This window comes from Monomorium pharaonis, chromosome 1, assembly GCF_013373865.1.
Source record: "Monomorium pharaonis isolate MP-MQ-018 chromosome 1, ASM1337386v2, whole genome shotgun sequence".
Classification (NCBI taxonomy): domain Eukaryota; kingdom Metazoa; phylum Arthropoda; class Insecta; order Hymenoptera; family Formicidae; genus Monomorium; species Monomorium pharaonis.
Genome location: NC_050467.1, coordinates 8723590 through 8736294, shown reverse-complemented (window position 1 = coordinate 8736294; position 12705 = coordinate 8723590). Strand labels below are relative to the sequence as shown.

General features: G+C 33.7%; 1 protein-coding gene across 8 annotated transcripts in view; it reads left to right on the top strand.

Annotated features, from left to right (window-relative positions):
• Window positions 1–12705, top strand: part of LOC105831246 (protein phosphatase 1L) — a 264636-nt gene that overhangs the window by 131353 nt on the left and 120578 nt on the right. For all 8 annotated transcript variants that reach the window (XM_012671246.3, XM_028192039.2, XM_036292225.1 and 5 more), the window contains 2 exons: window positions 5607–5766; window positions 8514–8644. In XM_012671246.3, coding sequence (XP_012526700.1) covers window positions 5607–5766; window positions 8514–8644 — 291 coding nt within the window. The remainder of the gene's footprint in view (window positions 1–5606; window positions 5767–8513; window positions 8645–12705) is intronic.

Sequence of the window (12705 nt, the reverse complement as noted above, 5' to 3'; positions counted from 1 at the left end):
TTTTTATCTGAAAATGAGTTCAGAATTGGAGGACTTATAAGTGAATTATTTTTTAATTTTCTAATATGTGCTGGATTATTTCATAAGAACGTTTTCAATTAAGGATAACTGAACTGAAAGTTTTCAAGATAGCGTGTGAAAGATGTCAGAAAACTCAACTGAAAAGTTTCAGAAATAACTTTCTTGAAAGTTTTCAAAATCTATGTCATGTGAAAGGTTTTGGAAATAACTTAATTGAAAAGTCTGTAAAAATATGTTAAATGAAAGGTTTCAGGGATAACTCAACTAAAAGTTTCAAGATTCTGCCTCTGACTATCGAACGTTACACTTATCTCTAGCGCTTTGTCGAATACTCTGGGTGTTGTTGCTTTTTTTAATATTGTGTTTTAAGATCTGCGATTAACAGATATAAGTTTACAGTTTTCTGCAATACGCATATCAGTTTATGTTATTCATAACACGGTTTCCATCGTTTTTAATCTTATAAATTTATTTTAATATGAAAACCGACTTACGAAAAAATTTAATTATTTTTTATTTTATTATTCATTTAATTATATTATTGATTGGTTTACGTTTTTATTTATTATGACATAATTTGATACGCAATGAGATGTTTTATGGTTGTTTAATAGTCATCTTGTTTAACGGTTTAATTATATTTTTGTGTCCATCATTTCAGTCATGTTTTAAGTTCATACATATTGGTAATGTATTATGACTGAAGAGGACTAAGTATAGTCGAAACGTTTCTTTAACAGTGTTATTAGTCGTTTTTTTTCTCGCTCCCTGTCCGCACCATCGCTTCTTTTTTAACTCGACCACTATCCTGGTCGCTCACTTCTTTCTCCCTGCTTTGTCTTACAATTGCGTTGTTGTTACTTAAGTTAGCCATGATGCATAGATAAGTTAACGTGATTTGCTCACTATGAGAACCCAACCGCAAGTCATCCCACGTGAAAAAATACTCTACTGAAATGTAAGACAGACCGAAAGGCGGCCTTTCGGGTGGCCAGACCTAGTCCTATCTAAGTGCTTCTAACTCACTCAATAAAGATCACGGCCCAGTGAACAATACGTTGTCAAAAAGATCTCTAAAAGATATCTTGTTTCTGAAAATGATAACATAAAGAGACTTCTAAAAGATAACATAATGATGTCAGAATGTTAACCAATGCGCCGTTTTTTGAGAACAGAAAGATATCATAAAACTGATATCTAAAAGATTTCTTAAATCGGATATCTAAAAAATTTCTTAAATCGGATATCTAAAAGGTTTCTTAAATCAGATATTTTTAAACTGCAACTAAAGATAAAAAAATAAAATAAAAATTCATTTTTTAAAAATTATTTTTATCAACAGTAACATACTAAATTTAGGACAAATTTTTATTGATTAATTAAATTTAAATTAAATTATTTTATTCTTACTTGCCGCTGGTAGGTTTGAACCCGGAACCTTAGGATGACGAACCTTGTACTCTATCTGCTACGCCAATTTGACTTATCGATATGGATACTTGTTATTGTCTTATACATATAATACCAATATGTTACAAACTGACGCAATTATATTATATTATATTATTTTTTATAAAAGCAATTAAATTTTGCAAAACATTAGAAATAAATAGCATTAATTTCTTTACTTATTAATTTCATATTGTTAAATTTATCTTTTTCATTAGCCTTAATAATTTGATGGAAATTGCGATCTATTTTTAGCATTAATAGTTTGAAGCGTTCAAATGGTTAATTTGATGGTTTTTATTATTCTGTTTTTGTTTAGTACATGATAAATTTAGATTTTGTGCATTTTTTGTGCACAGTAATTGTAGGCAAATCGTTATTTTTGAAAACATTATCTTTATAATAATTTTTAAATAATATCAAATGGATTTCTTATTTAAGATTTTATAATGTTATCTAATTTATGAGTCAACTACAACGCGCATGGACGGCTCAAAAATTGGACAGCATTGTGATATCTTTTATGAGACATCAAGCTGATATCATTTAGCTAATGTTATAAAGATAACATTTTCAAGAAACTTAAATGAGACTCTTCAATTAGATATCTCAAAGACCTCTTAGTGTTGTCTGATTTCTGAGTCAACTACGACGCGCATGGACGGCTCAAAAATCGGACAGCATTGTGATATCTTTTATGAGACATCAAGCTGATATCATTTAGCTGATGCTATAAAGATAACATTTTCAAGAAACTTAAATGAGACTCTTCAATTAGATATCTCAAAGACCTCTTAGTGTTGTCTGATTTCTGAGTCAACTACGACGCGCATGGACGGTTCAAAAATCGGACAGCATTGTGATATCTTTTATGAGATACCAAGCTGATATCATTTAATTGATGTCATAAGGATAACATTTTCAAGAAACTTAAGTAAGACTCTTCAATGAGATATCTTAAAGACCTCTCTTAGTAGACGTCTCTGGTAAATGTTACCATTTTGACATCATTTCCAAGATATCTAAATGTTTTCTTAAAAAAGTTCTCTTAAAGTTTTCATTCTGACAAGCATGTTGTCTGGGGGGGTAGGCCTGCACCATAATTTATGTTAATGTTTTTTCCCGTTACCTTAGTGAAGTTCCCCGCCTGACAGTATCCGACCTGACAATCGATGGCACAGGGTATATCCCGTTTGGACACGTAACGATTGGACACCACATTATTGGACATCGCATGACTGAATACCGCATTATTGGACACCGCACAGTCTTCTAATGAAAAACATTAATATATTATGACAGATTATCCTATCTAACCTTAAAAACATCTAGCAGAAAAAAGCGTCACTCTACCAGAAAAAAAAGTAAATTTCAAACGTCTATATACGTATTTTTACGGGAGCGGTGCACTTGCACACGGTTTAAATGGACACGGTGCTTTTGGACACAATATCTTGCGCACGGTTCAAATGACCACGGTGCATTTGCACACGATGCACTTACACATCATGTACATTTGGAAACAAAAGAAATTTTATTAAAAATGTACACCAGTTACATGCACACGTAAAATTTGATCACCAGATATTTGCACACGAAAAAATGCTCACCGTTCACTTGGACATGTAAAAGTTGCACACCATTCATTTGCACACCGCTCACTTGCGCACCATTCACTTGCACATCGTTCACTTGCCCACCACTCATTTGCACACCAAGAAATGCGCACCGATCATTTGCACGTGGAAAAATGCACACCGATCATTTGCACACGGAAAGATGCACACTGATTATTTGCACTGCAAACACATATGAATGTGTGTGTGTGTGTGTGTGTGTGCGCGCGCGCGCGTGTGTGTGTGTGTGTGCGTGTGCGTGTGTGCGCGCGCGCGCGCGCGTGTGTGTGTGTCCAATCGAGCCGTGTCCAATCGTTACGTGTCCAAACGGGATACACCCTGTGCCACCGACTGTCAGCTCGGATACTGGCGGGGAGCTTTACTAGGGTAACGGGAAAAAACATTAACATAAATTAGGGTGCGGGCTTATCTCGTGATCTTTATAGATAGAAGTGTCCAATCGTGCGTTGTCCAATAATACGGTGTCCAATAATGCGGTGTCCAATAATGCGGTGTCCAATCGTGCGTGTCCAATAGAACCGTGTCCAATCGTTACGTGTCCAAGGAGGTCACACCAGGCTAGACGTGCGCAAGGTTTCATCCCTTTTCGCGCCAGAGTAGAAGGGACTGCGGCCAAGCCTCTCTACACACGCACCCAGACACTCGTCCTTCAACCGCCGCATTGGCTCTGGACTTCTTCAGAGAGCGGTTTTTTCTCATTGAACATGGGGGTTTATGGGAACTCAGTCTGCCTAAAGACAGGACTTGCACTTCTCTGTCTTACTAGCTCTGAGATCGGGTATAGACATCTTCCGGAGCTACTCCCCTTGGCTAGTCTACGGGGAATATTCAGGGGGGATCGACCGCGTTTTATTCATACACAAACCAATTAATTCTCATACCCAGAGGGCCATCCATGCGCTTGGACCAAGCCACTATGCTAGACTGCACGTTATCACAATGGAGTGGAGACGTCGGCCTCAAACACCGCGGCGCCACCCGGTCACACCGAGAGCCCCCAAAACCACTCAGCATTCCAAGTTATTGCCTTGGGACTATACACATACACAAATAACAATTCAGCTATTCTCATTCATTCTCTTTCTCCTGTCTCACACGTTACAATATAACAATCTTTCAAAGAGAGGTGGAGCTTCAGGGTGCAGCCAAAGACCAATGTAGTGGATTCCCCTCCACATTTGTCTGTATCACTCGCTTACACATTCGTCCTACATTTCTAGTAGCTTTACTTTCCTAGTCATAAAATTCTACCTTTTTGTTATGGTTAAAAAATGCTATCTAGAATACCACATTTACAACACAGAAAACCAGGTGGCCCATCAACGAGTAACACCCGTACTTGCCTTCTCAGAGCCAGTACCCCTTAATTCAAGGTATTGACGGGTTCTTAGCATCCTTGCAACATGCAAGAGTGAGCCTCTCCACCACGACAAGGTGTATTCACGGAGAGCTCAAATATAATACTTAAGCCACAGCCTACACACTTTATTTTTCTCCCGATTTCTACACACAGGGGTTACACTAACCCCAAAATTTTGTTGACTTATATCTCCAAATGTATTTAATCAATTCTAACTTATTTTTTTTAATTGAAAAGAAAAAATCTCAGAATTATGATGATCTTGGCTGAAAAGTATCGAAGATATTAAAAGAAAAGAGATTTTTTAAAAAGAATGAGAAAAAAACGAAAAATTTTTGTAAAAATTTGCTTTTCTTTCAAATGTCCGTATTTATTAGAAAAAAAATACATAAAGTAATTAAAATGATGATTAATGGAAAGGAGAAGAGTTGTACTTTAAGAATCTATCGTCAGTTTTTTTATTCTGTTTAAAAAATATGTTTATTTTGTAATGTGAATTTAGTAAAAAATGAATGCAGTTCAAACAATAATAAAAGAAAATACTAATATTTATTTAAAAAACATAATTATTAATACATAAAAACATAATTATTAATACAAAAAATATTTATTACAAAAGATTTTACTAATAATACGTATGGAACAAAAAAATAACTTTTACTTGCCCTTCAAATTTGGAACTTTTCCATTTTTTGTTACGCGGAACTTTACTATTTTTTGTTCTCTACACACGGGGTAACTGTAACCCCAACATACACTTTCGATGCTCCTACTTCTGTTGTTTTCAGAACATTGATAACGCCCAAAGAGGAATAAGTAGAGCACAGTTCTCCCCTCCCCCAATCCCAGCGTCCCCTTGCTAAATACTTTTAAGTAGCGGGCATTTCAAAATTGACTGGAGTTACCGTAACCCCATGTGTAGGTAGAGGGTTAAGAGAATTTAATTTTATATCAATGCCAACTTTTTGTAAAAATCTTAACCAAATTTGTGCGGGAGGAGCACACACATGCTTATCCTGCTATGCCTTTATAAAAAATTATAGATATTGATAAAAGACGAAAGAAAAAAAAACTGAATAAAAACAGATTTATAGATATGAAGTATTGCTTGTGTTTTACTGTTATTTGTTTATTTATAGGTCAGACCACGTAGACCGAGTGAGAAGAAAGTATCTAAAATAGACGTGATAAATTATATTGAAGGAAATAAAATCAATTACGGTAGATTGCTAACGGATGAAGTTTTAGCGGTGGATAGATTATTAGTGGAAACTGCCAAGAAAAATATGGATGTAGCAGGTACTTATTTTTATCTTCCCAATGCAAAAATTTTGCATCATAAAAAAAGGTATTAAATTTTACATTCTATGGATTTTTTCTTAAAATTTTTTATACATAATTTGTTAAAGAGTTTCTATATAAATTTCAAGGTATTTTATAATTATATATGAGGAGGAGGATCTAAGGCCGTTTTTGGGGAGTGGTTTACTTGGATTCCCTTTTTTTAAAGGACATTTTTAGACACGCTAAAAGTGAACACCGTACAGTCATACATGGTTCAGTTGTACACTGTTCACTTCTACACCATGCAGTTGTACACCATTCACTTGTACACCTTCAGTTTTACACCCTGTAGTTGTACATCGTTTAGTTTACGGTGTACAATTGCACGATGTACAACTGAACGGTGCGCGGTGTACAACTGTTCGGTATACATTTTAAACGTGTCTAAAATTTATGTCCTGTATGTCCACAAGTTACTCTGTCTAAAATTTCTGTGTCCAAGTGAATCATGTTTGCATTGTGTCTAATTGCACAGTGTTCAAGTGTAGGCCACTTGTTTTTTGGTCCCTTACGGCTTAAATTTTACAGAAATAATTTTCACAAAGATTCTTATAATTCGAATAGATTATTATTAAGTTGCCAACGATCAAAGAAATGGTAATAAAATTTTTCAGTGACAAATCTGGCAATTGTTGATTAATGAATTAATGAATACACAACGTTTTGGCCAGGCGATTTCTGGCCCTTATCAAGTGTATTTAAAATTTATTACAAAACGTGTAAGTATCGGACCTCACATTTTCAATCACACAATAAAATCATTGAGATAAATAAGAATAAAATAGGGGAATACATATTTGTTTAAATTACGTCAACTAAATTAGCATCTGTTCATATCGATTTTGGCTGGTCATTATCGATTCGGGCTAGAGAAATTTTAAATATTGTTTCGGGGGAGAAAGTGTTAGAGAGGAGAGAACGTGTTAGAGAGCACATCTGTACTCCGCAACTTTTGTCAGTAGAAAGAAGAAATCGTTGAAAGTCACATTTAACAACATTAAATGAATCTGTTAGAAAAATAACTAGTTAAAAGTCCCTAAACAATGTTTATAATTCTATCATATATAGCGTTAAGATTGTATCTTTTTACAGATTGATGTTCTTGATTTTTTTAATGAAGAACATTTTTGCGATCTTTCTCCTTTTTTTTGTTTCTTTTTATATAAAATATTAGGTTTTGACCAATCAAACTTGTGATGTAAAGATAAACGGTGATTGGTAACCATATTGTGATACGCTAAGGAACTTTTTATATTGCGTTGGTGTTCTTTAATTTTGTTTTCATGTGTTGTTTTGTCTGTTTTATGTAAGACAAGTCGCAATCTTTATAGTTAATTTTGTAGACAAATTTTGTTGCCAAAGAATCATCTATTCTATCCTTACTCGTTTTTTATTAAAGTGTCTAACTTTTTTGGTACAGTGTAACGTACAGAAAGAAGGTAAAATGTCGAATATTTATATTGAAGACAATCTCAATCCTGGTAAACGCAAAGAGCTTTCTACACGATAAGAATAGTATATTAACGCTAAGAGTGAAAAACGTTGTGATAGAAATACAAACTACCATTCCATGAAAGGTGATCTTTTGCCACTTGGCATATGACGCTTTCCGTTCCGACCCTTTGCCTTCCTAATCTTTCGACATTTTACCTTCCTGCACACTTTGCCTTAAATTTTGTCGTGGCCATTTTTCGAATAAGGCTTGACATTTCATAGGTATGTAGGCACCGTATTGACCGCCTTATTGAATTTTTTAACAACGCCATATTGCATTCGAAAGTACATGAGAATACGATTAATTTGAGCCCTCAAACGTTTCTTTCTGTTGCGTTAAATTTTGGGCACAGCTCTGTTTCAGTTGATGTGGAATATCCCATATACAGGGTGTCCCAAATTTAAATGGCAAAACTTCGGGAGTGTGTAGGAGACCGAAAAACTAAGACAAAAACTTTTTTAGAGATCCCCCAACAACAGGCCAAAAAAGCGGTGTATATAAGCACCACGGACAGAGAACGAGCAGGCTTATTAATCAAGCGACGAGTTTATGTCGCTTATCGTAACATTTTATTATACTTAGTTATTTGTTTAACGGGTTACGATACTTATCATAACGGGTTTATTAATTAATATTGGAAAAGTATAACTGAGTTTGAATTAAATATAACTCTTTTCTACAACTCTTGGCATTATCTCTGCGGAACTTGATCCCGAGGAGACATCGGCAGCGATCCCATACCGTGTCCCATTACGAGGAGCTGAGAAAATCGGGTGATTTTCAAGTTTTTCACGCTATATTGAACCAGCCATTTTAAATTTCAAAATTTTAAATTTGGAATTATTTTAGTAAATTTTAGTCTGCCATATTGGACCCGCTATTTTGAATCCGCCATTTTGAATTTTGAATTCTGATCTAAAATTCGGAACGAACAATCCCAGAAACGTAAAGAATAAATTTGTGGATAAAATTGCAAAACTTCTTTTATCACAAAAATGGCACAGATCATTGATTTTTCACCACCGTTACAGGATTAAAAAATGTAAAACATTTTAAAATAAAAAAGTAGGCTTTAAGACAAGCTTTTAATAAACAAAATGTATACGTTGTAATAATGAAATTATTTGCAGTATATTTATTTTAATATTTTATTATTTATACTTAATATCATTTATATTCTTTTTTATGTGTTATTTTTTAATTTTAGGTACAACGGCATTAATTGCTCTTTTGGAAGATAGTAAACTGATCGTGGCGAATGTTGGAGATTCAAGAGGAGTAATGTGTGACGAAAAGGGCAATGCCATTCCTTTGTCTTTTGATCACAAGCCTCAACAAGTATTTACAGTTTTTTATATTTATTTTAACATAAGTCAATACTAATCTGGAATTATTGCAATAGGATAAATTACTTAATTACTAATAGCATTCCAAATACTAGAAATTGAATTTTACATTCTTTTTTAATATATAAATTATGTTAATTTACATTTTTATTTTAAATTACACGATCTATCCAAAAAGTTTCGGAACTATAATTTAAAAAAAACAAATGAAAAATAACTTTTTTGTTACATGTGCATTGAAAACGGTCTTTTTCATGGCCTTTTACCGGCCGGAAAGTTGCTGATTGTGTACGGATAGTATTCTTGCACAAGTAACTCATTCTCCTACTAATCAACTGTGCGGAAAAGTTATGCGACTTTTATTCCCGCACTATCCCACCCGCACCATCTCGCAAAATTGATTATTTTGTCACAATTTCTCCTTTATTCTAATACTTGCGTCATATTACATACACGTCATCTCTCGACACGCATATAGTAACTCTTAAAAACTTTTGCAAAAATTATCGTCATTTTGTCACTCTCTATTGTAACTTTCGACGCTTCATCGCTTTCGAACAAACCCTAGATAAATAATCTGTCAATTTGTATCGCACAGTCATTGTGTAGTAGCAAAGTAATAAACATTAATGAATATGACAACTCATTGCATTTTAAAAAACTATTATAAGGATTTTTATCTAAAAAGTCGAACGTTTTGATGACAGATGACATTAAAAAATTTTTCGACAACGTTTCTGATTATACATATTCAGCTACAAAAGTAAATTTTTTTATGTATTACTAAAACAATTAATTTATTCAATATTAAATACAAAAAATTTTTTTAAATTGCGGGCGGTTTTGCCCCTCGCAGACCTCATTATCCGCTCTAAACTCTCCTCCTTCCGCCTTGAACCATTTTTTGTTTCTGTTATTTTATACGCATTTATATTATAGAAAATAGAATGTGTTATTTCTGTGGATTGGCTATTTTCATTCGTGTGGATAAACGCACTTATTGGAAATAGCCGACTTTTCGCACTTGTAACACAAATATCTATTTTGTTACTTGAGATGTTCTATACAGTTTCCTCTGACATTAATATAACATTTACAGCGGTTATACAAATTGTTGGAAACTACACTGGCGTAAAAAAACGGGACAAAAATTTTGACCTAATTTTCAGACAATTTTTAAAGTGACATAACTTTGCGAAAAATTATTCAAATTACATGAACTGTTTTTTAAATTAAAGAATAAAGATTCTACTTTAAGAATTCCTAGGCGAACGTTTAACCTGTTAAGTGTGACCTTTTTATATTGCGTGAAAACTAAACATGTTTTTTTTTATTAAAAAAAGTAAAGTTTGTTATTATATTTTACAAGTTTTTCGTTAAAATCTTGCTAATATTAATCCAGATTTTTAAAACTCATTTTTTTCTAAACAATTTAAGAAAACATGTTGATACGATATTTTTTGTTGCTTATACACGAGTTTGAAATTTGCACTGCATTTTAGAGTATTTTAGCGAATAGATACAGTATTTTTTTAATACTATGACACGGTATCAATATGATATTGCACATTAATTTTATTCGTATTTAACTCAATCATACCGCCGTTATCGGAGTGATACAATGTACACCACGTGGAAGTTGACGTTCGAATTTTTCACATCATGTGGCTCTGAAATTTATCGGTTGAAATTTGCACTTATTGATCTGAATATAGCAAATAGCTGACGCGCCAATTTTATTGAAGTCAACAAAAGGTTCACCATTTTAGCAGCCTGCTCAAATCAGTGTTTGCACTAGACTTTATGTAAATGTTTGAGTGTATGTGTGGATGTACATGTATGTATATGTATGTGTACTTTTGTTCAAATCTTATTCGTTATACAAAAAAAAGAAAATCGTTGATTTTTAGAAAGCCAATTACTTAAGTCAAGTAATTTTTTCTTTTCAAGGCCTTTTTCTCGATTTTTTTTTTTTTTTTGAAACCTAATGTATGTAATTAATCCTAGTTTTCTTTACTTTAAAATACATTCTTAGAACATGTTTCAGAATAAATTTGAACTGAAAATATTTAAAAATGGCGGAGATATTGTCCTCGTCGCAAGAGACCTTGTTGAAAAAAGGTGCTTTGCGGTGTCAATTGCAGCTCGTACAGAACTTATCTGAAACAGACCAGCCTAGAATTTTCTTAAACTGAATGATATTATCTAGTCTTTATCGTAGCCGATTTTAAAAATATCGATTTTTGGCAAAATGGCGGCCGTTTAAACAAAAAAGCGACTTTTTAGGATAAAAATCGGTCGTTTTTTTAACTTAAAAAAAAGTAAAAGCTAAAAAAAAACTGCTACGATAAAGACTGTCTTTTTTTTGTGTAAATTAAGCCCTCCAAATTTCAAGTAAATTGGTCCAGCCGTTTTCGAGATATTTTTGGCACGCGTTTTGAAAACTTGGTTTCGAGAAAAACGCGTTTAAAGTTTGACATTCGGTTAAAACGTAGATAACTTTTTTTCAAACTTACACTGGAGTCATCCACTTCAGGGCCATACAGTGAACCCTCCCCAGATGTAGCGGCATCTAGGAAATCAATTACAATATTTAGATTGCCAGTAACTGAATTAAAAAAATTTACTATGTAAGAGTAAACTGTTTTTTACAGTAAATTGATGACCGTTTTTATATATTCAAAATACAGATTTTAAAATAATCACATGCTAAAAATCAAGACATGAATTTTTGATTAACAAACTGCAAATGTTCTTTTTTTTTAAAAAACTTTATATGCAGGATTATATTTACTGAAAATCAGATTTGCAATTTGAAACGTTTTGATTTTGAATAAAAAATGCCGCAGCATTTAACTGAAATTTAACATGCGCAAATTGTTGCTCTTCTACAAGAAGGAAATATGGTGTGTTGTGTTTTGAAAAGAATGTAAATTTCTTGCTGTATGGTTTCCCGTGCTCGGAGAAATTTCCAAGAAAGACGAAGATTTGATCGTCGTAAAGATTCTGGTCGGAGGCGAATCACTACGCCTAGAGAAGACCGTCAAATCATCCATGCTACTGTGCGAAAACCTGCTCAAAGTGCACGTCAAATCCTTGATGGATTAAACCTTGGAAGAAGAATTTCTGACGTAATTATCAGAAATTGTTTACACGAGGCAGGTCTGCATTCACGCAGCAGAGTTCGAGCCTTAGCGCTAATCCAACAACACCATCAAGCTCGTCTTTATTATGCTAAAACATATCAAAATTGGACTCAAAGGCAGTGTTGCAATGTTTTATTTACTCATAAGTTGAGGTTTTGCTTGTTTAATTATGATAGACGTGTTTATGTATGGCGTCGTCTTTGCGACCGTTCCTGCGTACAACTCGTTAATGCATTTAACGGTGGTTTTGTTATGGTATGGGATGGAATCTGGTACAATAGGCGCACTGAATTGGTCATCGAACCACCACCAAGAGTGACAGCAGTACGCTACATTAATGAAGTTTTGAGACCGCATGTACTGCCAGTGAGACGTTGCATTAAACGAAATTTCGTATTTATGCACGATAATGCTCGTCCTTACATTGCAATAATTACCCAACAATTCCTCCGAGAAAACAGGATTACTGTTCTGTCTTATCCTCTTATGAGCTTAGAACTTAATCCTATTGAGATATCTAAGATTTAATGAAACGACGGCTCAGAGATCTAGAGAGACCACCAACTAATTTCCAGGCTTTGTCAGAACTGCTGGTGCAAATTTGGAATGAAATACCGCAACGGAAAATCCAAGCATGCATCAACATGGAAGAACGTTTGCAATAGATCATTAAACAACGAGGAAGAAACACTCACTATTAAACAAACACATGCAAATAGACATGTATACAAACATACACATTTATCTATATTTACAAACCCGCACATAAATATACACATAAACATACACATAAACATACATATACACATACACATACATAAAAAAATAAAAATTTAAATTTTATTTAAAAAATCGGCTTTTTTCATATAATCCGATCGTCAACCTCTACGTGATGTAAATTGGGTCA